Source organism: Struthio camelus, chromosome 1 (assembly GCF_040807025.1).
Source record: "Struthio camelus isolate bStrCam1 chromosome 1, bStrCam1.hap1, whole genome shotgun sequence".
NCBI classification, from domain to species: Eukaryota; Metazoa; Chordata; class Aves; order Struthioniformes; family Struthionidae; genus Struthio; species Struthio camelus.
Genome location: NC_090942.1, coordinates 7370505 through 7398346, shown reverse-complemented (window position 1 = coordinate 7398346; position 27842 = coordinate 7370505). Strand labels below are relative to the sequence as shown.

The 27842-nt window shown below is 43.6% G+C and overlaps 1 protein-coding gene and 1 long non-coding RNA gene across 3 annotated transcripts; one reads left to right on the top strand and one right to left on the bottom strand.

Moving 5' to 3' along the window:
* Positions 1–3567: 3567 nt before the first annotated feature.
* On the bottom strand, positions 3568–24264 carry DHTKD1 (dehydrogenase E1 and transketolase domain containing 1). Of its 2 annotated transcripts, XM_068912070.1 has the most exons (17): positions 24066–24264; positions 21608–21763; positions 20634–20845; positions 18731–18925; positions 18142–18411; positions 14878–15049; positions 13156–13354; positions 11975–12287; positions 10811–10895; positions 9995–10134; positions 9304–9454; positions 7966–8072; positions 6755–6919; positions 6261–6343; positions 5211–5380; positions 4591–4676; positions 3568–4086 (listed from the first exon to the last, which is right to left on the bottom strand). In XM_068912070.1, the coding sequence occupies exons 1-17, from the start codon at positions 24217–24219 to the stop codon at positions 3985–3987; spliced, it is 2760 nt and encodes a 919-aa protein (XP_068768171.1). In that variant the 5' UTR covers positions 24220–24264; the 3' UTR covers positions 3568–3984. The 2 variants fall into 2 exon arrangements, with proteins under 2 accessions (XP_068768171.1, XP_068768250.1); XM_068912149.1 differs by lacking the exon at positions 18731–18925 and having other exon boundaries at positions 24066–24250.
* Positions 24265–24266: 2 nt separating this feature from the next.
* Positions 24267–26224, top strand: LOC104149406 (uncharacterized). Its single transcript, XR_011135268.1, has 2 exons — positions 24267–24539; positions 24958–26224. It is a non-coding gene; the product is annotated as an uncharacterized lncRNA (long non-coding RNA).
* The last annotated feature ends 1618 nt before the right edge of the window (positions 26225–27842 follow it).

Here is a 27842-nt window from a genome sequence, read left to right as displayed (position 1 = left end):
ACCTCATCACAAAGAAGAAAATTCCTAGAAACTTTCATGGCTCTTTATCCGCTTTGTGCTACAGAAGTGCAAGGTTCTGTTGCAGTTGGTGCAATCTCTGTCATTTAGGTTTTTTCTCTGACATTTAGGATTTTAAGTGAGAATTAGCTTTTCATTTGTAAAGATTTTCCTTTCAGGCAGGAAAAACTTTGACCACCCCCCTGAGAGACAATTCGAAAATCACTGGCAACAAACCACACATCCACCTGCAGCTCTTCCAAGGCCTACACCACCCCAGCTGCTAGGGGAAGGGAGAGAAATCACAAGAGTCCTACCCCACTGCTGTTCTTCAAGGACTGTACGTGGGAAACCAAATCCTGACCCCTTTCCCCCTGCAGAAAAGGGTGCTACCTGTAAGCTATGGTTTTTTTATGCCATATTTCAAAAAATGCTGAGCTACAATTTCATATAACCTTTAAAGACCATAAAAAGAGCACGCAAAGCTGTTGAGTTCTTCTCGTGACAGCAGCCATGCTTCTAGGAAAGCCATTATCAAGAAAAAGTAGTACACCTTTATTGGGAAGGAAAAAAGGCAACCACACGCTGGTGTAGTTTCCAGACCTTCACAGAAAGAAAGGGGTCTGAAAAGCATTGGACGAAGAGCCTGCCTTTTTTTCTTTTTTGAATGGTAGGGAGCCAGAGATCTTGCATACTTATTTTTGCTAGCGCATTTCATAAAATAAAATTCCGCCTTAGAAATTGTTATGAACGTTGCTTGTAAAGCAAACTTAAGACAGAAAGTCATGTAAATGTTAAACCAACAGTCCACCTCTGCTACAGGTTACTGCGGTAAGAGAACTACAAACTGCTCCAAGGTAAAGAGAGGTACTTTCATCAACGAGCAGAAAAATCTAAACCTGCCCTTGTCCGTTCATCCTCCTACATTTCTTGTGTATCTCAGGTCAAGAGAGCGTCCTTAACTTGGAGAAGACAAGGTGGGAGCCTGGAGAAAGTCTTCCTGAAATGGAGGCAGTGACAGTCGGACCCAATTTGCCTGGCAGTCTCCCTTTCCTCCCTCCTCTCCAGTTTGATTGCTTGAACTGGTGAGCAAACTTCAGATTGTTGTGTTGTGTTATGGCTGAAACGTTTGAGAAGACACTCCCCTCAAAGGGACTTGATACCTTTATTGACAACCAGTATGATAAGATGAAGGGCACTCTCAGCAGGTGACACCAAATTGGTGGGGGGAGCTGTTGATACGTGGAAGGGCAGGGCTGCTATTTAGAGGGACTGGGGACAGTTTGCAAAAATAGGCTGACAGGAACCTCACGAAGGCAAATGCCAAGTTCTGTATGTGGGAAAGAATAACACCACGCAGCAGGACAGGCTGGGGGCAGCCTGTCTGGGAGGCAGCTTTGCTCAAAAAGACCCGAGGGACCTGGCATACAGTAACTTCAACAGGCGTCAGGAAAGCCCTTGCAGCAAAGAAGGTCAACTGCTTACATACGTGGGTTGCATACAAGTGCAGCACACATGCATTGCAGCATGTCAAGCGAGTGGTTCTTCCTCTCTATTCAGCACTTTTGAGACCACATCCGGGAACCGTGTCCAGTTTTGGGTCCCTCATACAAGACAGACATCGGTGTGCTGGATCAAGTCCAGCAGAAGGGCACCAGGATGGTGAGAGACTGGGGGATATGACATACAAAGAGAGGCTAGGAGAACTGGGTTTGCTGACACTTGAGAAGAGAAGGTTCACGGGGAATCTTATTGCTATCTACAACTACCTAGTGGGAGGATGTAGAGAAGACAGAGCCAGACTTTTCCTAGTAGTGCACCACGGAAGATTTAAGAGACAACAAAAGGATGCAGGGACACTGGAAATGCAGACTTGATGAGAAAAAAAAAATTTTCACCCTGAAGGCAGTCACACAACAGGACATGGGACCAAAGAGGGGCTGTGGAATCCCCATACTTGGAGCTGCTCAAAACTTGACAGGAAAAGGCTCTGCATAACTTGCTCTTATTGGGCCTGTTTTCAGTAGGAGCTTGGCCTATAGCTCTTCCAAACTACATGATTCTTAAGTGTGACTCATTAGAGAAAGGCTACTGGGGCCTGGAAAGTTCAATTTTAAATTGAAGGAAAGGAGACTGAGGAACTTTTCAGCATAAGAGTTTGAAAGAGATGACAGACGATCATCTAAGGAGCTGGAATTCATAACAGACAGCTTCATCTATTGGATAGGACAGCTAGGAAGCTGGGACTAAATCCATACTGCTTTGGATCAAGTCTGGAATGCTTCAAAGGGAACAGTTCAAATCACTGTGTAGGAGACCATGATTTAAATACCCGCTCACAGTTTAATACTGGTTGTTTTTTTGTTTTGTTTTGTTTGCAAACCAATACATTTTCTCACAAAATTTAGAAATGTGCTAACAGTGGTAGAAAGAGAAATCCTTCTGTTTGTATGCGGTCTGCACTTTGGGAACTTCTGCAAGTAGCTCAAACACCTGTATCACACCAGCTCCTTCAGAAAACCTGGCTGACAGCCTTCGTGTTCTGTCGTCTCCTGCTCTTCATTTCACAGATTTGTTCTATAATCTGTTTTATTAATACACCTTTTGAAGATAGAGCCTCCGATACCTACACTGCAAAGAGTTCTGGCTGAGGAACCTCCTAGCAAGCCTACAGATGGAGGATACCCTTTTCTGCTAAAAAAAAAAAAAACCCAAACAAGTAAATAAATAAATAAAAATCAGGAAAACACATGAGATTTTTTTCTACAGCCCCATCTTGTTGATGGGGCTAATTCCCCTGCCTCTCACCCTTCAAGTTTCTAGTGCATTTGAAAGAGGCCTCACTGTTACACTTTTTCGAAAGTTGCCCTGCAAACTCTTTGCGGCCTGCCTTGTTGCACTTCTCCGTTTAGCTTGCTCGTTTTGGATCCTTTCTGCTGCTCTTACTTGGTCACAACTTCAGCCTTCTTACAACACAAGCAAGAATTTGTATGGAAACTGGGGACCACTGAAGGAAGAAAGTGAGCAGAAGAAACCCCTTGAAAACAAGTCACATTCACCTGAAATGGCGAAAGAGCACAGAGCGTGGAACTGGAAAAAAGATGGTCTGTTAAACATACTTCTCACTGGTAAAACCAAAGAGAAGTTACAAATTCCTTGTCAACGCAGAAAACTAAACCAATGGACCAATTTAACACTACAACCTTAAGGTTAAAAAACAAAGGAGAAGGGAAATGGAGAAAAGTTTTCTTGGATAGGAGACAGCACCACCCTTCAGGCTAGCCTCCAGAAACTGGTTCTAAGCCTCTATGAGGGTTCTAAAATACAAGAGCCCTGCAGCAAGCCTCGCACCTTGCAAGCTTGATATGAAGGTGCTGCTTCTCCAGGTGGGAGAAACACCCAGGTTCAGGTGCCTGAAGCCTTCAGGGCCTGTCCTGTGAGGTCACCCCAGGAAACGTGCTTTAACAGCTCTCACCTCCTTCAGAACATGCCTTGGGAAGAGCACCAACTGCTGCAACAAATTTAATTCCTGGCCCCTAGGAAAAGGAATGAGAAACCCCACAACACTGCTACAGAAATGGCTGATTCCCAGGCACGGGGCAGCATTTATTCAAACAAACAGCACTAGCACTTCTATGGAAATAAGAAACCATTTTTACACATGCACCATCCCAGTGAACTGTCAAGTGCAGATAAGCAACCTGACACAAGGTATTTTATAGCCACCTCACTGCTCTGCCCCCTGGACTTTTTTTTTCCTTTTAAAAGATCGGCTGTAGAAAATATAAGAGGACAAGAAATATCTAGAGTAACAGGCATCAGCTGTCATCCTCACGTATCTCTACATGTAAAGTTTGGTTCCTCATTACAAAATTTGTTCCATTTGTTTTCTGTCTTAGAGAATTAAGAGTCTGGCTTTTGTTCTTCTTCACAGGAGGAGGTAACAAACATCACCGACAGCAGAAGTAGTCTGTCCACTGAAAGCTCTTAGACAAATGTGTTGGTAAGAATGTCTTCCTGCTGCTGGTGGTGCAGGGTTCCAATGCCAACTGCTGGGGCTGGTAAAGGAGGTCTACTCACAAGACGGAGCTGAAATTAGAGTCAGGAGGAAATGATTAACAAAGCACAAACACAGGACCATATTCTGAAGTCCTCTGATGACATGGTGATAACCTATTGTCAGACATCCGTCAGTTCCAGCTGGAAGTAATTCAGGAGTTATCCTCCCTCTTCCAAAGACCATGACTCCAATAACCTTATAGCCTGCAGTCTGCCACAAAGAACAGCTGCTTTGGAGTCTCCTCCTACATGCTGTGCCATGTCAAACATGTTGTTTCTTACCTGGGATCTCTGTTCATCCTATTTACTTAGACTGATTTTTTTTTTTTTTTGGTAGACTAAGCACCTAGTGAAAGGAAGCTCCAGTCCTGCTCATCACCAGTAAATGGTGCTATAAAAAGCTTAAGTAGTCTAAATGAGAACACAATTTTGGTTTAGGCATTAGGATTAGTTTTCTGTATCTGCACCACAGAATTTTGCAGTCAAGGAAGAGAACAAACTTTTAAAGACTAAAGCACCATGTGGACACCTTACCTTAACTCCTAACTGCTTTTCAAACCGTGGCGACACAAAGGACCATGGACCCATGTTCTGTGGCTCTTCCTGACTCCAGATAAAGTCTAAAGGAAAGATAAGGGCACACTACAAATACACGCGTTTGTCTTTCCAAGAGCTCAAAAAACCCAACTTTTTCTGTTGTAGCACTTCTGCGTTTTTTTTTGCCCTGGCACCACCTTTGAAATGAAGGCTCACCAGGCTGGATTCCTTTGCAGGTCATAGCTTGCTGCAGCCAAACCAAAAAGTATGACCATCATGAGGGTATGCTGTGGCCACGTTCTTCTTTTTTTCTTCCATTTTCAAAAACTACTTTCTCTGGTTCTCCAACTTAAAGGACTAGACAGCAAACACCAATGCAAAAGTGCCCCAAATGGGTTACTCTGATTTTTAGTAGCAGTTCACAGACGTTAACAATAGCATAGACATAAGTTCTTTCAGCACAAGGGGCAAAGACTGGTCTTATAGAAACATTAGAAGTATGGGGGAAGGAACAAAGAGGAAAAAGCTACTACAACTTTTCACGCTAAAAGGCGGACAACAGATTTAGTTCAGTACTTCAAAGAGTTTGGAAACACAAAGGTAAAAATCTGGCTGACCTTTGGCACGGCTGTATTTGCTCAGCTCTTGCTGTAGAGCTTCCAGAGGGAAAGGACACAGTTCTTCAAGTCTCACAATAGCTGTGTTGTGTTGTTTCTCTCCTAGGGTCTCTCTTTGTTTCACCAAAGCATAGTAATGTTTGCCAGAACAGAGAACTACTTGGGTGACACTAAAGAAAAAACAGGAATGCCTCCAACTTTACTGTTTTACAAAAATTCTGTGCAAAACAGTCTTGCACTTTAAACAAAAAATAACCAAACTTTAAAGACAATGTTATGGAGCTAAATTGCTACCCTAGACCATTTCTTCTCTTCTTTGCCTTACCCTCCCTCCCACCAAGAGCTGACAAATTAACCTTTGGGCACAACTGTGCCAGGGCCCAGAGGTCCTGTTTCTTCAGTAATCCCGGGAAAGCTACATACAATAGGATTCAGTCTCTCTTAGCTTTAACTATCTAAAACTGAAACATCTAGTCTAAAAGCTAATCATCTACACTGAAGAGAATGAACCAGAGGGAATCCTCCAGAGATTGTCCTCCAGAGGACAATTCTCTCCTGTCCCAAAGACGGACTGCCTGCTGGAGGTAGACAGTTCTCTCCAACAACAAAAGAGGTCTTGGTGGACTAACCTTAATGGACAAAGGCAAGGAGAGACACCTCACCCTTTGTCTCTCACCACTCTGCTTAGAAAATCAAGACGCCAAGACACTTCCAGCCTTCTGATTGTGGGTGATGATGTAAACATTAAAGACACCATCAAACTTGGGTACTTCTGGGACTACAATGTTACATTACATTCTTATCCTTGGGGGCAAGGACCAAAGGCCTGAATACGCAACTATTAAGCAGACAGATACAATAACTGTTAACAAGTAGACACAGGAAAAGGAGAGCAGATTTGCCATTTAGAAATGAACAAAACTCCATGTCAGCCACCCTACAGAGGCTTTTCCCCTCAGATGTCATCTCTTTCACGTCACCTCAAAACTGAGCTGGGGAAAAGGGAGCAAGATTTAATTTCTAGGCTTTCCTGCAAGAAAGTAAAGCTACCTTTTAGGATCTACTGAGGAGTCACCGATGATGGGCTTAAATGTTGTCCTTGGAGCCATTTCTTCAAAACTGGACACAGCAGCCTAAATGGGAGATAGCTGGAAGTTACCAAACCTTGCTGCCTCTTCCCTCTGGCCAGGGTTAGAGAAAAGATACTGAGACAGGGTTTTGACAAGCACAGGGTTTTGACAAGCACAATAAAAAAAAACCAAACAGTCTTCCCTCTCCTTCTCCTCCTCGTTCCCTTTCTCACAGGTGAAAGGTAGGACAATAAGATTCTCAAGAAAACCACCAGACTCAACCCCATTTCTGGCTCATCTCCACCTAACTTTTTTTCCTCAATCTATCCTGCCAGGCAAAACCCCATTGATTTGACCCCCAAATAGAGAGGACAACATAACAGAAAAACAAAGAGGAAAAAGGAAGAGGACAGAGAAGAGCAGGAGGAAGAGGAGAAAAACAAAGAAAAAGGAGAATAAGGTTTTTCCGCTTACTGGGAGCCTGAGTAGCACTTTGGGAGATACAACAATCAGAGGTTTCCTGAAGTTTCGGACCATTTGCCGCCGCAGTAAATGGAAATACTGTGCTGGGGTGGTGGGATGCACAACTGACATGTTCACCTGGTCCCCGTCAACTCCCTCTTCTGCACTGTCACACATCTACATAAGGAAAACATAGTAATATCTTGTCAAGAAATAAGCAGTGAGCCAAACCTGCAGGACAGAATCCAGGCACATAAGGTACGCTCACTACTGCTTGTAAGAGTAGGAGACCAAATATTCCAATTCAGGCACTGATTACAAGGGAAGAGCAACTTCAAAAAAGAAACGGGCTCTAGTATTCAACTCATAAGATTATATCTGAACCACCAATTTCAACTACTTCTTAACCAGGACATGACAGTTTTTCTGACCGAGAAAAGGCCATGACTTGTTCATAAGAATGGCAGCATCCCTCTAAACACGCAGCAAACATCTCCTCAAGTCATTATTTAGATGAAAAGCCTTTCATTTAGTTACCGATACAGTCGCAAGGGTACAATAGTGGCTATTTTCTGTCAAAACGTGCCACAGATTTACTTACCAATATTTAATTGTGTCCAGCCTTCTCTTTGTATGCTCTATGGAACATCTCTGAGTGGCTTACAGAAGACCCCCTTAGAGGTCTGCTATTGGCAACACAGCGATTCTGTCTTGCCACTGGACTCATTCCATTGTAAAATGACACTGCTGAAGAACACCAGTGCGAAAAGGGACAGCAGGTAGTACTGATGCACATCCCACAAGGGGTGTTTGCAAAGGCCAGGTGCCCTCTGCAAACGTGTGAATTTCATGTCACCGAATTTCACGTTACCACACACCAACTTGGGAAGATAACTCAGAGGGAACAGCAAGTATTTATTTATACGCAAGTATTTATCGCGTGATTCGATCAGGATACTGCACTAGAGCTGCTGCGGCAGCATTTACACAGGAACTACTTCCTCCCATCTCCAGACCTGCACTTTCTCCTCACGGTCTCCTTTCTTCCTCTCCCCTTCCAGCCCAGCCCAATCATATCTCATCCTGACAGTGTGATCCTGGTAAACCTCCAGCTTCTGATACCGCCAGGAGGTACATGACGAATGTGGCATCTTGTGACAGGACTCCCAGAGCACTGGAGTGCTGTGACAGGGATATGTGAATCTGACCAGCGTGGCAGATACCTGTAAGAAACGTTCCATACGGCAGGAAGAGTGCTCAGGGCCTGCACCATCATAGCCATGGGGAAGAAGAATTACTATTCCACTCTGCAGAAGCCATTTTGCTTCACCTGAAAAGACATGATGAGGAAGAAGAATGATTTCCACAGAATAAAGCCCAGAAAGACATATTACTTTGCATAAACTACTCGAGGCGAGGGAGGGGGGGGGAGTTATTTGCTACATCATTAAATACAACCTTGAAATATGCTGGCATTTAGCCATGAAATTCACAATTATGACTCAGCACACAGGATGATCTGAAGCTTCTCACGTTGTCAAGTAACTTAGGACTTTCATAAGATTTTTAAGCCTCCACATAAAGCAGGGAATCAGTGAAAGCTTTTAAACTTGCACAGAAATACCACCACATCATGCAAGAATCCTCTTAATGGGATTGTCCTCCTGATTTACAGGGGTCCTCACAGGTAACCCTCCTCAGTAAAAAATAAGATTTATTGCAGATCTTCTGTATAATGCATCATGTGGTCCTGTGCTGGTATGTTCCTGGCACCAGCCTGTGAGCCAGTCCTAGCTAACCTGGTGGTGCTAGCTAGGGGCTAGCTTCCAAGGGCTCTGCCAGAGCTCCTGCCCTACTTAAAATATTATAATCACAACCAGAGGGCAATTCTTCCCAGCCGGAAATGCATGTTGAGGACTGGCGGGGGATGAGGGGTCCTCTGGCAGCTTCCATCTCCCATTACAGAGGGAGTGCAGAGGTCTAACTGAGACTAGATACCAAAACTGTGGACCTTTACAAACTCCAGAAATCCAGCTTAGCATTTGCTCAGCCCGTTGGTGCTCTGAAAGGTCTTTTTGCAACATCTGAACATTCAGCAAATGTGCTAGAGTCAAATTGAGAGGTTTGCAAGATTTTCACTGAGTCGGTTGTTTTTCTTTTTCTGTTGTTTTTATAATCACAGTTTTCCTTCTGCATCACCCATTTTTCAGATGCTTCATGAAGGCATTTGGGTACAGCTGAAAAAGCTATCAAATACCTATACAGTAAACTACATACATATATGTAAGAGGGGAAGAAAAAACAAAAATCCAAGGCCTAATCAAGTGCCCTTTTGGAATGATGGTCTTCTGCCAAGGGGATGTCTTTCGTTTTTGGATGGATTGTCATAATAGAACAGCAACACTGAAGTTGGGACCGCATAGGCAAGCTCATAGACTTCCTGATCAAACTGATTTCTTTTCTCAACACCTTGTACCTTTACTTTAAAGCCAAAGGATTCGCTACGGATATGCTTACTACATATGCTTTATTTTAAATGTATTAGCTCCTTGTACACTCACCTCCAGAGATGAAAGTGTCAAATATTATCTGGGCTCCATTAAAGAAGTCACCAAACTGAGCTTCCCAAATGGGCAGTAACTTGGGGCTCTCAATACTCATTCCATATTCAAAGCCAAGCACAGCTTCTTCAGACAAGGGACTGTTACTCACCTAACAAAGGGAAATTGTTGGGAGAAGCCGGTGAGAAAGAAGACAGCTCAGGTTTAAGAACCTTTGGAACCAGGCACTTCAGTGCTAGGTACACTGAGGATATGTAGTCCTAAAGCAATTCAGAGTCACCTCTTTTTTTGCTTTTGAATGAAGACACTGAGGGGAGAAGAGTAGCTGATCTCCAAGGAAAAGCGGAACCCCTTGTTAATTTTTTTAAAGAGGGTAACTAACCATGTACTACACCTATGGATGCACCTCAGTAAAACATAAATCAATGACATCCTCTAGCCAGGCTCTCGGTAACCCAGAATCGGGTGCAACCTACATGATAGCAGCTACGTGCTGTGCACACAAATTTCCTCCTCTTATTCACACAGGGTGGGAGTGCCTTGTCAGTTTTTATGCCTCCATATCTGGGGTTTGTCAGACTATCCAAGCTACATACATAGCCTGGACATACCTGCCTCAGCAGCTTTGGAATATATGCGTTCTATTTCGGCACAACGTAAACAGGGGGGCCCTGCAGACCACAGAACCTACCTCTACGAAACCCTTCTGGTCTGGGGACATATGATTGAGAGGTATGTAGGTATCATCTGTCTCTTGGCAAACCAACATCGCATGTCGTTGGCTAAAGGTTCCTCTGCCAACATCTTGTCCGCTTAGTCTGATATTAAAACCTTGTCAAGCAATAAGCAAAACGCTGGATTAGTAAATCATATAAGAAAAAAAAAACACATGCAGGACAACAACTCCCTACCTCTAAATATCACTTCTCTTGTTAAAATTCTACTCCTCAGCTGCATCAAAACGAGTGGGAATTCTTAACAACCAGCAGCTCCAACTCACAAGCACAGGCAGACTTAGACACCTCTAATTACTCTTCTCTGCAGCTGAAAATTCTTTTGTGGTAAGTGGTTTAATTTGCTGAAGGAAATCGCAAAACGTGTGCATCCTGTATCATACGTAAATGGGTATTTGAATTCAGGCTAAGGAAGAGGGAAAAAAATTCTAGAAAAATACATTCTCTTAAAGGTAAGCATACGGGATGCCCCACTGACATCAGCTGCCCTGCTCACGTGCTTAGTGCTATGCACCACCTTCTGTGGGAGTGCGTGTGCGCGTGTTGGCGCAACAATTGTTTGAAGACTTTGAGTACCTAACCTATAAGGATTAGTGGCACACAGGACTCATTTACCTTATTTTAGTATCATGTAGATGCAAACCGTCTAATGCATACATCGTATCACTTTCTGAACTTAGAAATGCCTTGGAAGGCTAATATTATATTTTATTATCTTCAAGCAAAAAAAAAAAAAATCATTTTTAATTGTCTGCTGTCTAGTTGCCTCTTACCTTGGCTCAGTAGCGAACCAAAGGCTAAAGCTTCCGCTGTTGCCCAGTCCAGCTTTTTTCCTTCCTCTATTTTTTGTACTCTTGACTAAACAAATAAACAACAAGGAAAAGTTAGTATTTTGCCTTTTTCCATTCGTATCTCTTCTTGTGACAGATCAACATTAGAAGCTAGAAATAAAAAAAGCATAGAGAGAAACGCAACCAACTTAGATTGGTTTGGAATACATGTACTCTATTCCTGCACATCCTGAAGAAGGATGCCTACAGACCACAGAACCGTGGATTACCCATGCGTTCACTTATACAATTAGTGAACTCTGGACTGACAAATTAGGTATTAGTCTTAAAATCTAAGCACAGCACGGACTGTGCTTTTAACATACTCTTCATTGGCCGAATTAATAGTGCTGACAGACGCCAGGTATAGGCATTTCAGTCTCCAGAATTTCCTCGTTCTGGTCTGCAGAACGGCAGAGAAACGACTGTACCCAGACAAGGTTTTCTCGCCTTGACCTGGGGAGACAAGAACAGTTAGTCTTCTAAAATACCCAACTCATGGCCTCTCTATCGCTGCCAGTCAGACACCAGCCCGTGGCCATCATTCATCATAGGGAAACATTCACGTAGTATCAGACCCAAACCAATCTAATCATGGCATGCCAAGTTACTAGCGCTCAGACACAGGGACTTTCATGTGTATGTACCTGTTCACGTATACATACGTAAACACCTACTACTGGCTTCAGAAACTGCATACACTGTTACCAATTTCCTGATTCACTCTCTCACAAGGTACTCATTATAATCATTAAGTACATAAATTATAGCAATCTATCACAATGGTTTCTATTATTTGCAAGAATAACAAGCCATATTTTCTACATGCTTTTTTTTTTTTCTACTGTGACAAAACACTTTCAAAATAACAGTATTAAGTATTTGGTCTGGCCTGGGAAGAAGACAGGGTTTTCTTCAAATCCAGGAGAAAAATGGCATAATCCCAGCCCTGGGGTGGGAAGGGGAAAGGAGTGAAAGCAAGCTGTTTGCCCTACAGAAGACTTTGCTATTCTTTAATTGACATCCTTGTTATGCTAGAGTTTTTCTGTATCAGGTTGTATCTTTGAGCAATGGGCTAGAAGCAGGTCATCATTATGCTCTACTGACCTGTGCGTAAGTCTTCAGAAGATGGCTGTGCATCTGGAGTTCTTCAGGCACCTCTACAGACTTGATTCCAATAAACTGGAGAAGTGGCACAGGCATACCTGTGTCCCAAGTGGTGATTTTAGCAGAAGGCTCGACCAGGCCTTTCCAGTGAGCCTGCAGGTTGGTAGGAGGTGGACTATACAAAGTCATGTTGGCAAGATGATCGTTCAGCTTAGAATAGTATGTTGTCTTTATTTCAGATACTTCAGCCTCAGTCATGAGCCCAGCAGCTATTAGGTGTTCTGCGTATGTGTCTGGGATACTCTTACGGGATCTGTCAAGAAGGGAATCAAACCCCACAGACTTTGAGCCCGAAGACAGTGTCACTGCAGCAACAAGGAAATACCACCTTATTATTGGCAGATACCATGAAAAATTGAAATAAACGGTGACCTGGTACATTATGCTCATTCACGCTTGCTTTCCTGGCATTTTAAGAAGGATAACAATTCTCTTGGACACGTGCCTTATTGGCCTTTAAAAAGTGCCTGTAATTGGCAGCTACAGCTAAAAGCAAGTACAAAAAAGCCTCCCAGTCGGTGTGACCCTTTCCATCCTGCACATACTCTTCAGACAAACTCACAGCACAACTTCAGTAACAGCTAAGAATCAAGGCATCCATTCCCCAAATGCTTCATCTAAAAGAACAGAATTTATTGACCAATATACTTTTACGTTATGTGCTTGTTTTGGGGATCAGGATGGAATTTGGATATATTTACCTGCTCACAAAGACAAGGCTCCCATTGAACCAGCAGAACCAGAAAAAGATGAGAAAGCTACTGCACAGGCTTCTAGCACACAGCTCTCCCTCTGTGTCTACCCTTCCCTCCTGCACACAGGAGACAATTTTGCCTTCTGATTGTGAGCAATCAAGTATTTGAAATCTAAGATGCAAGATATTTCTCTATGAGGCACCAAGCTGCATATTCAAGAACCAACCCTAGTGGTTATCTTCATTAATACACCATTATCATACTCGGGCCTTAATCAAGGGCTGCAAAAGCGTAGCTACACTTACGTTACCACTTGTCAGTACAGCGAAGGATCTTCATTATACAACAGACTTTCTATTACAGTTCTGTACAATATTTAGGTGGTACATTTTGGGTTCCTCCATCAGGTGGTGGTGTTACCCTTACCTGATGATTTTGTACATGCTGGGGTTAGTGAAGAACGGCTCATCAAGTTCATTGTGGCCCCACTGTCTGTAGCACAGCAAGTCTACTACCACATCCCCGCGGAACTGGCGTTGGTACTCGACAGCTAGTCGTGTGGCACGGACAACTTCTTCAGGATCATCCCCGTTCACGTGGATAACTGCACACCCGACAATTTTACCTGGTCAGGGATTCAAAACATAACAACCACAATCACACCGAACTCTTTCCAAAAAAAAACGGACACAGACATGCTCAGCCGAGATGCACAGGCAACTTTTGTGTAGCGTATTTAACAAAACAAAACCCACAAAAGATGCTCTTAACAGCAAGGGAAAAGAGGCAGAAGTCTTCCCTGAGAGAAGGTGCAATTGGTTCAACCTGTTGTATTTGTTATAGCTAGAATAAAATTTTTTTTTTTTCTTCAAACCAGCACTAAATTCCTAGATGGCTTTCTACACACAGCTCCCACATCCACTTAATCTGGATCGAAGTCCGCAGGGAATCAGAGAGAACTTCTCAATCACCTCTCTTTCGGGGGGGGGGGGGCGGGGAGGGGGGAAGAGAGATTTGTTTCCTTCTTACATAAGTTATCACCCCTATGTATTCCATACAGGCCAGAAACAATCTTGCCCTTGTAACTAGTCATTCTAGCCATTGCAATTCCAGGCAGAAAGGTCTCGTCATTAAGAGAGCACTATAAAAATTCATGAGTCACAACAAATACTCTTTCCTATTGGCAATTTGGCTGCAAATGTTCCCAGTAATGGAGCGCTTCTCTTGTATTTTACATTCCCAGCTTCTGGGAAATTAAGTTGCTTCAGCCATTTCTGACCCACGTGGGTGAAGTTTCCCTCCCTTACAAAAACCTGAAGGCCAAATGAGTAACACCCCCTCCACTAGCCAGATAAGAAAAGTAGAAAACTAAGGATGCAGAGAAAAAAAAAAAAGTTAAAGAAAAGAAGAATACCGCCACTTACCATCTATTTTAACAGATCTAATGAATTTACCTGTTTAATCTGATGAAACCATAAGGCAATCATTAGATGTTAGTCATATAGATATATGCTAGCACATTTTTAATTTTAGGAGATCTTGGTGGTCACAATACATCTGTTAATCAGTAAGAGAGAACAGTCCAGAACAAAAGGCTTTTAGTTTAAGCTTAGAAATGGCATCAGCCTCATCTTTCAATTAAAAGCTCAGCAAGTTCGTCTGGTAACAACCAAAACAGAAAAATGAAGGAGAATCTGACTAATAAACTTCCTCCAAAAACACATTGGGAAGGTTTTTGTTAAATTCAATAAGACATACTCAGTATGTATCTATTATACCACACATTTTTAAAACTTGTCAACGCCATGGCAAAAGTTAAATGAATACAAAGACTCCACTGTAACCTTGCAAGTATTTTACAACATCCTGCAAAAATGTGACAAGATTTTCCATTGATGTTTAGTCTTTGCCATGAAGCAGGCAAGGAGGGCACGTTTTAAGTATTTGAATTTTTGCGAGTAGGAGGTAATAACCAATAATAATTTGAATTGCTAGTCTATTAGAAAAATGAAGTTAGATTAATTCCCTAGAGCCTGTGAGCACTTGCTATAAAAAGCCCAGATGAGAATACATAGCATATATCCATACTGAAGTTTAAAATCCTTCCTGACACACTAGACAATCCCTTTCTGATTCCTCTATACATACCAATATCACTACAGTACAGAGATGACCTTCCTCGCTCTGCAGGAGTGGTGTAGCCCAGCTGGTTATTAACAATCAAATGGATGCTCCCACCAACTCTGAAATGTGGTAGATTAGAGAGGGTCAGTGTTTCAGGAACAATCCCTTGCCCAGAGAAAGCAGCATCACCGTGAACCTATATTAAGGAAGAAGATGGAAAAGTCTCATTAGAAAAATAAACGGAGGAATAGCAAAATCAAAACAACTCAATATGCAAGACCTTTTAAACTGAGTAGGTGGAATAGAAACAGTTCTACCCGTATCCAGTTCTTACCCCTCATTCCGACTACCGCGTTCACGATTTCAGAATGTATGTAATCTTATCACAAATGAAGGCCATAGCAGCAAACATCTGTCCATGTACTGCCTGAGCTCACGTGTACTTGGAACAGACCTATGATCTCTTAAAATCAGCCCATGAGTGTATCGCTAGTATCAAGGCTACAGCAAAGCTGCAACAATCATTAGCCAGTTACTGACCAATGAACAAAGCCAAGCTATTTGCCAAAGGATGTACTATGCTCTTTGCTGAAAGCTAAATGGTGGTGAACTGCAAGTGATCTGTGCCTACTCACACCTTACTAAATAGAGACAAGAACAGACACATTAGGAAAGGGAGCAGAAGAGGAACTGAAGGAAGCACGTGAAAGCAAATGAAAGGCTTGAGAAGGGCATAAAAGCTAGGTTCTTAAGCTTCAAAATTGCAAATAAACCTCGCAAATAAAAAATGGATCGGAAGGGGGAAGAGAAACAGCTGTGACGTTCAGGTCGGGTTTCCAAGGCTAGAGATACCAGAACGAGTGAAAGACTTGCTTTGAAACTAGAGCTAGTTCTCCACTGATGACTCGGATACACAGTTTTCTTAGAACGCAGATGTGATACTTCGCAGATCAAAGTCCTGAAAGATTAGCAGGTTGATGTAGTTTCTTATTAAAATCAGATGACAGTTTTACTTTCTAGTTATGGGCTAATGGCTTCAAGGCTTAGAAGAGATTTTTGGGGGTATAAGCACACTCTGAAAAGAGTAGAGATGTGAAACTAGTGAACTGGGTGGACCAGTGAAATGGCAGCACTGAGTTTTATACAGTTCTAATATATACTTTTGAAAAAGGGCGTAGCAGAAAAACAAAGTTAACCATTGCAAGAAAGAGCCAACAGAGCATCCCCACTCTACCCCTTACCACGTTATGCTTGTTCCTAAAGTGCTGTTTTTTTCACTTTTCTCTTCTGGTTTCTTCTGCTGCCTACGAAGACTATATTTCTCAGAGATACCACGCGAATGAGCTAGAACATCTGGAAGAACTTTATGGCCTTCAGTACATCCCAAAGCATTATAGTCCACAGGCAGCGTGACTAAGTGCGTCACCAGCCATCTACACAGCTACACAGGACTCTTCACAGGTGTCTCTTACCCCAGAGCATTTAAATCTTCTGCTGCGGGTAGGATTCTACATAGTCCAGCAATACGTTAAGTAGTTTCTGCTAGCATGTGTTTATTGCAGGCAGCATTGGGAAAGAGCATAAAAACAAAGTCATCACCAACTTGCATTCCCGAAACAGTGACTGTGACATTGGAATATCAAACGTGAAATTTATTTCAGGCAGATCTTATTCCTAGACTTTAGTTTAAATCATATACACCAACAGTTGCTTGATGTCCTGGAGGTGGAATCAAGATCTGGGAGAAGGGGAAAAAACTGCTTTTTTCCAGCAGAGATGGAAAGTTAGACATCACGGTAGTTATCCAAGGAAGAGTTTTACAGTTGTCAGATTCCAAAGACACGGAAGTTCCAGAAAAGAGGATCTTCAGACCTTGGACAACTAGAGTCACTGCTCCTGCTTCACTGACACCAGCACCTTAGATGATCTTTGCTCATTTTACCTTTAAGCTCCGGCACTTAAGCTAGTGGAAGAGCAGAATGAATGCCAGAAAAAACTTCAAATGACAGTTTCTAGACTTAATGTTTCTAGAGAGACCTAGCTCAGAAAGTGCTATGAAACAGAAGCCCCTAGAGAAACTTCAGAATCAAGATTCTGAAAGAGGAGGTGTCTGCTTTTCTAACTTTCCTCTAGATTGGCTGAATGAGACCAGTTAACAGTCACAAGCGTAAAAATTTACCCCTCACTTTTTTTTTTTTTTTTGGGGGGGGGGGGGGGGGGGGGCTTCTTAAAGACATGATCACAACTAAGTTATACGAAAGGTCTCCTTTCTCCTGAAGAACTTTGTTCAAAGAGGCACAGTATTCTCATTATTACAGTGCGATGATCTAAGATTACGACCCTGGCAGAACGTAAGAAATAATAGTGCCTTATCAGACTGACTACTATAACTGCATTAAAAGATTGGGGGGAGGGGAGAGGATCAGGCAACAAGCTTTTCTTCCTGGACTCACATGCCCAAAAGCTTTCCAGAAGCTTTTTTTTTTTTTTTTTGGAATAAGAATCAGTTAAACTATTTAAAGCTGAACTTGCCTGCCTTCAGTTCTCTCAGTATTTCAGATACTCCTTTCTGTTTCTTTCCTCGGTATTAACCTCCTTCCAGAGGGAAGTAAAGCATTTATTTAACCAAAACACATAGTCACTTTCACCAGCAACTTCCCCCATGTTCGTTATGTGTGGCAGGAACACAGCTCTGCCCCAAATCCTATCTACTCCAGGCTTTAAAAGCATTTAAGAGAATGACCACTTGTATCTCTGAATGCAAGGAAAGAAAAGTTACCAAATAACTGTTTAGGACTGCTTCCACGACTATAAAAGACAGCTAAAGGAGCAAGAACTAATTCCAGCAGGCAAGAAAAGACTTATTTTAACAGTACCATGATAAGATGGCTAACTTCTAAACTCTTCTGTAGCTTTTGCAACCTTGTTGCTAGTTTTTCACCTGGCCACTTTAGTTTAAAAGAAGGCTAACAGTGGTAGCTTAAATGTAGACGTGGTCTGTGAGGAAAAAGACACACGTGGCTTTTGGTGCAGAGTAGCCTTAACCTCAAGGAAGGCATCAGAGTCAGTTCTTTGGAAATCTTAAAAGTGGAATTGTTTAAATATCAACAGTGTCACTTGTGCCACCTAGAAATCTTCCTTTCCCTCCTCCTTTTCCATAAAAACAATCCCAGTTCTTCATTTTCTATATTAATTCAGGCTTCTTTGATATTTTTATATACACCATTTCTGTTTACATGCTAGCCTAGGGAAGTCTCATACAGTTCAGTTAGATTGTGAGCAAAATACCTGCAGGCAAATGACTCTGTCTCCAGGCTGTGCAGAGCTCTCTGGGGAGTAATCTCCATCAAGCAAAGTCTGCTGCCTTCCCCGTGTCTTGCCCACGGCCACTGGACTGATTGCTTCTAAATGTGAGGGGTTAGGTAGTAAGGTGACATGCACTGGCCTGTGTGAACCAAAGTCGAGATCTACAGAAGATGTCAGGTGCGAGAGAACGTCCCCAATGGCTGGTGAATTCTCTGGAAACTCGCTCAAACCACGCATCTTACGGAACATGAGCTGCATGGAAACAAACCTGGTTAAAGCACATCCTCTTTCCAATTCATTGACACAAAAGAAAAACATTTTCAGAATTGTACGCCCTACTACTGCTTCCATCGTCAAGATGCTTCCGAAAACAGCATGAACTCCTTTATTAGTTTTCTTAGGAGTCTCCTGGGGAGATCTGGCTAAATTACTGACAGGAAGGAATATGTTTTCTCACAAGTTAACTTATTTATTGCTCAAGCGTTAGCAACAGGACAAGCTTTTGCATTATTATTTCACTGAAAAATAAACCAGACACAGAGCAACTGCCAACGAGATTGAAAACCTCTACCTCAGGTGGAAGCTGAAGTAAGCCTGTGAGGAGATTAAGTCTTCCACGATGAGGCATTCCAAGAATGATATCTGTCACACCGCTGTACGCGCACATCTTGAACAACTCATGGAAGAAACCCATCATACTCTCTGCTCCTTCACCACCGTATCTCTTCACTGTGGCAAACTTTGTGGCTAAGAAGTGATCAAACTCCTATTAAAAACAGGGGAACTTGTGTATTAGGCTGTTTTAAACAGCACCGTTCAGTTTATAGAACTGAAACATCATTTATGTTTGTACCTTTATGGCACACAAAGGTAAGCATACCCTTGGAGAGTTTCAGCTCATTCTCCACCCACACGTTCTAAGACCAAAAGCTGTGATGAATGCAAGAAATCAGCTAGCATCTCCTCTTAGGCAGAAAACTGTTGGATTAAGGACCAAACTGTCTCTCTCTAACATGGAAGGAGACACCTACAGAAACGCGACAGCAAGGAAATTTGTAAACTCCTTAATAGTTTACCTGTTTTAGGAGCTACGGCAGTACCATGTTTCACTTTGATTACTATCAGACACAATCCTTGGTACATAGGTGGAAGAACGCTTGAGAGAAGGAAAATAAAACAATCTGGACTTATTTCAGTTTCCTCTCACTCCTCCCACTACTCTCCATTCATCTACTCCTAGATAGCTTTCACAAGCGGCAAAGTTTTGGAGTGCTACATGTTTCTACAGTGTTTTCCAACTCAAAACTGAAAACAGACTAAGAGCGTAACGGAGAAGGGAAGACCGAGCAACAGCCAGAGACCTGTGCCAACTGCTGAACATCTTCTAGCGAAGCAACACTCAGTTCTAAGGAACAGCGTACAGAGAACTAATCACGCACAAAAGCAGCTTTTCCTTTCAGGTGTAACTTCTACGGTCTGAGCAGAGTTCTGGTCATGTTGAAGTCAACAAGGGATTCATCAGAGTCCTGATTTCACCCTCCTGTGCCACTAACAAATTCCTCTAACTGCGAAAGAGGCAAGAAAGCAATGAAATGTGCCCTATGCTTCTGTTTAGTCATTGGTAAGTATGACATTTAATATTCCTTCCACTTGGAAAACTGGAAACAGGGACACCTTCCCAGATCCTGCTCTTCTACCTTTGCATCTTTCTGGATTAGGCAGGGAGAGAGAGGAGAAAAAAGAAAATTTTTCACAGTATAGAAATACCTCTATTAATTCCGTAAAACACTCAAATCTATACACGTTGCAAGCACAAATCTCTCACTGTCCTTACAGAATGCATTGGACAACGGTTCCTTTGCTGAAAGGCAGCAAACTTGAGAGAGACTGTGCTTTAACGCTCGTAAAGCAAAACAGAACGAGGCTGACAGTGAAAGCAAAACACAGAACAGCTAAATTGGAGCACAAACTTTCATATGGCTCTGGCTAATCTTGTGTTCTGGTCAGTAACATTTAAAACAAGCTGTCAGACCATTGGTCTGAGAGAATTTCACTTTTTAATATTGATTACTCTGGGCTTTGTAAGGTCTTTTTTGTGTCTCCAGCTGTTACAGCACATGTTACAAGAATATACCTTACCAACAATACATGTTCTCTGTAGTCACAAAAGTCTTTTGAATTTGGAACTGGCTAAAAATATTTTCATAGGACTAACTTCCGAAGTAATCAGTACTAACCATAAAACATTGCTATTTCTTTCAGTAATGGCTGCCAAGTAAACTCAGCAACAAACTCGATCAAGATCTGTCAGACAAAACCTTGCATTTCTCCCTCTCACATACTCATATTTCTCAAAGTCTTTCAGGACAGGGATCGTTCTTTTTTGTTCTCTGCTTGAACAATGTTCACGACAGCAGAGGGGCCGTGACAGACTCCACAGCTCTCTTACAATCAAATAATAGTGAATACGATACCTGGGACTCCAGCATCAGTTTGGACAAATGCTTTTTCTCTTCAGTTGTAAATGCTTCCTGTTTTAACTCTTCAAACCTTTTAGCAAACCATTTTCTCTCCTCCAAGGTTGCGAGCTGGCTTGTTTCTATGGAAATATGCCCGCAGTATATATGGTCAAGGTATGTCAACACATCCTCTAGGGAGGCCTCTTCTTTTCCCATGTTTAGAAGCCCTGGTCAGAAAGAAATGTATTAGCCACTTCAGGAAGAGAAAAAGCCACTAAGGACTAAATTGTTGTCTTGCAATTACATTAACCTTCTGAGAGTAAAATTTCATGTTTTGTCTTCCCATCCTTCCTTTAAAAACAAAATTCTTCGGAAAGTCTTTATAAGCACACTTCAGTATTATTAATACGTGGGCCTCACTGCCTCACTAATAAAGCGTCCTAAATGCTTTTCTGTAAGAGCTTGCCATGAATGACACCGAGTTAGTGTTTTTGCGACTCGATATATACCACTCGGTATCTTGAGGCTCAGAGAGATGACAATGCAATCGCAGTTGCATCACAAGCAAATAAACACCTATTTTGCAGACGGAGGAAATAAAGCATGGAGAGAGAAACTCTCGGTTGCTCAAGGCCACAGTGAGAGTCAGAGAGATCCAAGAAAAGACAAGAAGTCTTCACTTCTATCCCAGTGCCCTGGCATTTGCACTGCAGTGTCAAACATCACGCTAAAATATGGAGTGTTACAGTAACAAAAGCAATTAATGTATAACCTCAGTAGCTGTAAGAACAAGTGAAAATTTGCATCGTTTCCAAAGATGCTAGAAGGTGGCCACTCATTATACAATGACTTGTACAGTAAGCACATAAGTCGGGTGAAGTTGACAATTTTCTGTCCAACAGTACGTTACTGATTGAACCACCGTTAAATACTTGGCTCCTCTGCAGAGGACACAGCTGCAATTTGCTGTGAAAAGATTGCAGACTCACCTGTGGTAACGAAAGGCCCTTGAAGAACTTCTGTCAGCTCTCGAATTTCAGGTACCATGTTCATAACAGCTTGGCCAGCAAATAACGGGTTTATTTTCGCCGCTTTGTGGCCATGTTCGGAGTATGCAGTTATTAAACGAGCAAGACCATGGTCAACTAAGCACAAAAAGAAAACAGGACAGTATAGCACAAGTGCTCATGCTTACTCCATTTACAGCACCAACACAGGGGTATGCTGCCCACTGATATTCATCAAGCTTGTGACTGGAAAGATAATTTTTCCAGTCAGTTGTTTTCACCCTATCACCCCACTCCATATCCCTCCTTTTTCTTTACAGTATCAAACCTACATTGCTGGTCTTTCCTTGGTCTATTTCCCCACCCAAATCATCAAGATCATCATCATCTCTCAGCCAGTACTGAGGCTGGCTTCTACCATAATTAGCTCATGACAACAGCTCCCAACATCAAATTGCTAGATCTGCTCACCTGTCAAATTTTCAAGTAAGTACAGTCTACATTTTCCCTCATGGTTCCCCTCATAGTTAGGCTCCTGTAAGCACGTGCAAAGCTACTTTATTTTCCATGAAATCTCTTTACAACAATGGATATGTTCAACTCGAAAATGGCTAAGGGATCAACGTGTAAAGTCTTATTTCCCTAGCTGACTCAATCAGACCACCTGTGCTTCCCTATTCCTTGTTTGAGTGACAGGACAGTAGAGTCTCACCAATAATTTAGTTCCTACAACCTAATAAAAGTGTAGCCAGGAGCCACAGGCCAATAGCATATGCATCACGGACAACCAGCTACTACTACAGCAACTGCAAAATACAGTCTTTGATAGTGGGGCCAAAATGAGAGGAGCTGGAGTCCTTGGAGCGTGGACAGATTTAGAAACAGAGGAATGTAGCACTCGTTAGCTCTGTTACACACAGAAATACTGATCAGCATTCATACTGGACTTGCTGCAAGATAAACTAAGAGGAGAATCTGGACGGTCACTAATTGCACACACTCCCTGAAGATGACAATTAGATTTCATGTCCGTTAAGACTTTGTTCAACACAAAGAATCTCCAGTCAAATACTAATTCCTTAAGCTAATCAGGAAACAGCTTAAAACAGATTTAAGAAAACAGTGATCTTTTCAAGGATGAGTTTCTAGTAGAAAATCTTAAAAGATAACAGCCAGGACACTATCCCTATGCTGAGCCAGACATACTAAAAACGTAATTACGTGAACATATTTTTCAACAGACGCTATCAACGCAGTGCTGAAGCCTTCCTTGCTTCGAGGTCAAAGACGTATCAACACTAGCAAAACGTGACCGACAGAAAGGTCACGCACACGATGTTACTATCAGCGGGCACAGAGCACAGACCAGCGGGGTCAACTGTTAACCAGCAGGAGAGCGAGCAGAAGCTTCCTGCTTGAATTACATGCATCAGCTCAGACTGTGTTTCTAATGTTTTTAATGCTTTTTTTTTTTTTTTTTGCCCCTCCGATAAAGGGTCTGAAGTCTTTCATTTTCCAAAACAAGAGAGTCTCGGAGTGAGACTCTTGCACACCGTTATGTCTTTGACACTTCTGTTTGAGCTGTTGGCCTTCTGCGTCGCCTGTTTTTATGCAGTCTGAGCGTTCAAACCGGTCACTGTCTCGACTGCGTCCTGCAACAGGCCGACGTAACGCTCTCATCAAGAACGCGCTTAGAAAAACTAATTTTAAAATTTAACGTTAGAAAACTGCATTAACGCTTCCCTCGCTTACCCAGCCGGCTACAGAGCGACGGGCCTGGGTCCCCCCCGGGGACCTAACGCACAGTTTTCGTTCCTGACCCTAGGCCGATCACGTTAACCGGCGCGCGCAGCTCGCATCAGCGTCGCCTCGGCCGTAGCACGGCCGCGACTCTCCTCTACAGCAGAGAGTTTTCGGTGGGGGATTATTTTCTGCGCTATACAGCTAGCAGCGTCGCACTCACTGCTATGGGAGAGAATTATCTGTACTTAGGTACATTATGGGTAAAAAATGAAAAAAGAAAACGACTTCCCCCGCTCACCCGAACCCACTCAGGCTCACGGCTCAGGTACTTTTATAAGGAGCAAAAAAGCTCCACACAAGCAACGCTCCCTAAAGCCGTTTCAGCGCTCCGCGCGCAATTATTTCCCGCCTATGGCGTTTTACAGGCTTCACACCAAAATTTTACGCTTCCCCGAGAACCGAGGGAAACAGCTCAGCGGTTATAACAACCTGAGCAAGGCGAGCCCAGGACAACCGAGCAGTAACAGCGGCGCGGGGCGCCTCAGGCAAGAGGCCGTTTCCCCGCGCAGCAGGCCGCGCCGGGCACCGCGCTCCCGCCGCCTCCGCACCGCAGCATGGCGGGGGGGGGGGGGCGGCAGCGCCTCGCCCGCTGCCCGGACCGCGGCGAAAGGGGATGGGGGGGGGGGGGTGCCCCGACCTGCTCGGCCGTGCGGCTGCGGCGCCGCGGGGGCTGCGCCGCCGCCCGCCGCCTTGCGCGGCTTGTAGCCGTAGACGCCGCGCTCCGTGCGGTACCAGCGCCGCAGGCCGCCTCGCCACGGCGCGCAACGAACCGCCGCCGCCGCCGCCGCCATGGCTGTGGCGCGGCAGAGCGCCGCCCACGGCCCCGCCAACACCCGCCGGGCGGGGCGGGCCGCGGCCGCCGCCTGCCCGGCTGCGGGGAGCCGTTAGCTCGGCCGGTGGCCTCACGGGCGGCGCGACGGCAGCCTCAGCCGCCGCCTCCTCCTCCTCCTCCTCCTCCTCCCCCCCCCCCCCCCGCGGCCGCAGCGTGGGCCGCCTGGCAGCGCTCGCCGCCGGGGCGAGTGCTGCCCGCCACAACGGCCTCGGCAGCCGCCAGGAGGCGTGAGAAGAGGCGCTTTGGGAGCAAAACGCTGGCAACGGCAAGGCGCTCGCGGTGCGAGGTTGCCGCCGGCGGCCGCGGCCGAGGGGAAGGGAAGGGACCAGCGAAGGCCGCGCCGCGCTCCGTCGCGCCTTCCTTCCCCGTCTCCCCGGCGTTGCCCTGGGGTCTGAAACCCCGGGTGGTGGGAGAGGGCTGGGAAGCTTGAAACTTTTCCGTGCGTCGTTGTGTCGGCCCTGTTACGGGGCCTAACATGCAGGTGTTTCCATGGGTGGATCTTGTGAGGCAGCAGGTTGGGAGGGTGGTCGAGGTCTTGGGGTTAACCGTAGCGCTGCTCTTCTTGAGAGCGCGGAAAGGCGGTGTGAAGTGCAAAATGAGGAATAAAAGACCAGATTAATTGTGTGTTAGGTCTTCGGGTACTGCAGGCGCCTTTTCTCCTTTGTATATGCTCAGGCTGTTTCTCTCATCCTTTCAGAAGTATGTTCTCCTCTCCTGACCTTCCCTGTGAAAAGGCCGCGACAGGGTCAACCAGCTACGTGATCTCTCACCGTTTAATCTCGACCCACCCGAAGCGCCCGTCATACGCTGGGCTGTGCTTAAACTGGGAAGAAGACGTGTTCACCTCGGCGCCTCGGGAAAACGCACCACAAAATCCAGGAGTTAGGTTGGACGTGAAACTCAAACCAGCAGCCTAAGTTCTATTTTACAGCTTCTAGTAATTTCCTTCCCCTTTTTTATTTTTTCATTCATTCTGACTCCTCTGAGCTAAAACTTGTTCCTGTTCTGGGCTGTACTTTAGCGCAGGATGAGAGGGACTGATAGAAAATCCAAGTTGTAACAGAATCTAAAAGCTTCATCTAGACTTTGTATGAATGCAGACCTGGGAGGCAGGGGTGCTGCAGGCGAGAGTTACTTTGTAGGTTGCCTTCACAACAGGGAACTCGAAAAGCCTATTTTTCTTCTTCAAATCAAACAGTGATTATATGGTTTTGAGACAGGTGGAACTGAATTTTGCAACTGAATTACTTAACGGTGCCATAGCTGACCAGGGATTTTATGATATTTACAGTTCTGGGAGATGGGCCGTTTGTATTCCTTGAGGCCTGTATGGGGTTGGGTTTATATGCAGATCTATAAAAGCCAATTTGGGAGGAAAAAGAAGCGAATGACCTTTAATGCTGCAAAGAAGGCAAACGGATACTGCTATAGAAGGTTAGCTGAAATGTGGCCAGCCGAGTAAAGCACAGTAGAAATGTGGCTGTAGGTATTATTTTTTAATGTATACTGAGAACAAAGGAACCTTGAAAATAATGTTGCTCCATCGCATGATACAGCAAAGTTGACGATAAAGAGGCAGAAAAGGTTTGTATCAAATATTCCTGTACTGCACTTGGGAAAAAGACAAATATTGCAGACAGAACACATGATGAAATACTTTTCCACCGTTCTCAAGCAAATATTTGTCGACTAGCTGATACCAATGTTTTTGCTGTAAAGCAGATAGAGAGCTAACTGAGTCTTTCTCTTCTCAATTAACACTGATATGAATAGGTTTGAAACACGAAACACCTTCCGAATAAGAGCACTAATGCTACCTAATGTTTAGAAAGAACTAAATGAGGTGGTTTAGTAATAGATTGTCAATCCCAGGGAAGTAATTGAATGTTTGTATATACAGGTTTACTTATTGCTTTAATCAACCCTAAGCATGAATTTATGGAATAAATATCTCATCAAATCAACCTTTTTGTTTCTGAGAGGCAAAGCTCGGTAGATAAAGATTTAAAGTAATGAGTAGTACTTTGCAGACTTTTGCCAGCGTAATCATCTTGCCTGGGATACAACTACACATGGCCAAACTCCTGCTGTGATTACATCTAGGTCGATAGGAGAGTGGCTTCATTGGCTTTGGTTCATGTCTGAGCGTGAGAAAGTGGTACTTATGCCAGCAGAAACACCGCTTCTGTATTCATGTGCCTCGGCTCCACGAGGGGACTCTCCTGGCCTGGCTGTGCTGGCAGAGACCAGGGAGGCTGTCCGAGGGACTGGTGGGACTGCTGTATGGGACTGATTCAATACTACCTGATGCCCTGGCTAAAGAAACTAGGAATGGTTCAAAAACAAGGCTGTCTGCATTAAGTAGTATAAAACTGTCTACCCAGCAGATCTAAACTTGTAATATTTTAAACAGAAAATCATTATCCACTGGGGGTATGTCTAAAGGGGTTCGAAAGGAGTTGTGGTCGCTGGCACTCAAGTAGTCATGTCAACCTGAAAGGCCTTCCCACAAAGTAAGTCCTGACAAAGTCTGTCAGCTGGAGGTAAGTGATGAAGAGAGGCTGTCTTGGATCTGAATCTCATACTGACCTCATACATAAGCAAATGAGATTTATTTTAACGGAATCAGACATAAGCTTGTATACCTGGAAAAAAAGAATGTGCACTAAAATGTAGCTCCTTCTCAGGAAGCAGTAACTGTATATAATCTCTAAAAGTCACGGGAATAAAACAGATGGGTCTGAAAAAGTTATGTGAATATCAGCTCATTTGGCAAAAGGATCGTTTTCTGGATTTGACTACAAGGCAATATTGAGTACACATACGGATTCTAGTTTGACGTTAATGTGATTGCTTGCTAAATATTGTGTCCATGTTTTGTACCAGTAATTCAGGAAACATTGAAAAAATTGCAAGAAGAGCTTCAAGAATTAAACAATTGAAAAAGGTGCTTTATATCTGAGACTCAAGCAATGACCTCTACTTAGTTTTCTTTTTGATTAGCAGGAAGACTGGATCAGCTTGTAAGTAGGCACCTATGAAACAGGTACTTCATAAGGAAAAGCTTTTTGTCCTATCAGACAAAAATTGAGCCCGGTTTACCTGCACCGTCTTTACAAGAGACAGTTCCAGCATAGCTGTGGTTGGTGGGGAATGTGGGATAGTCTCTGGAAAGAATAAAGAAGGAGCTATTGTTTGCTTTCAAAATTTTAGTGACAGTGCATTTTATTCATGTTAGACAAGGCAGCAATGTCATTCTTCACAAGAAAATAAGCCAATATTGCTTTGGTGTCACGCCGTTGAAACTGAAATTTAAACCTAAGATAACACTGAGCCTGCCTTCTCGAACTTGAACAAAACAGCTCACTCAAAGGCATTCGTTGACAAGTTATATGCCTGGTGTATTTGGAAAATGAAGCACCAGCAATAACATGTGGATATCTTTCCCATTTAATTTCTCTTTTTTGTTGCTGTTTTTTGTTGTTGTTGTCTTTCTGTTTAGCACAGATTTCTTCTCCGTTCTCATAAGTCAGTTCAATCAACCTGGTAAATCAACATGATTTGGAAAGTACATAAAATCTT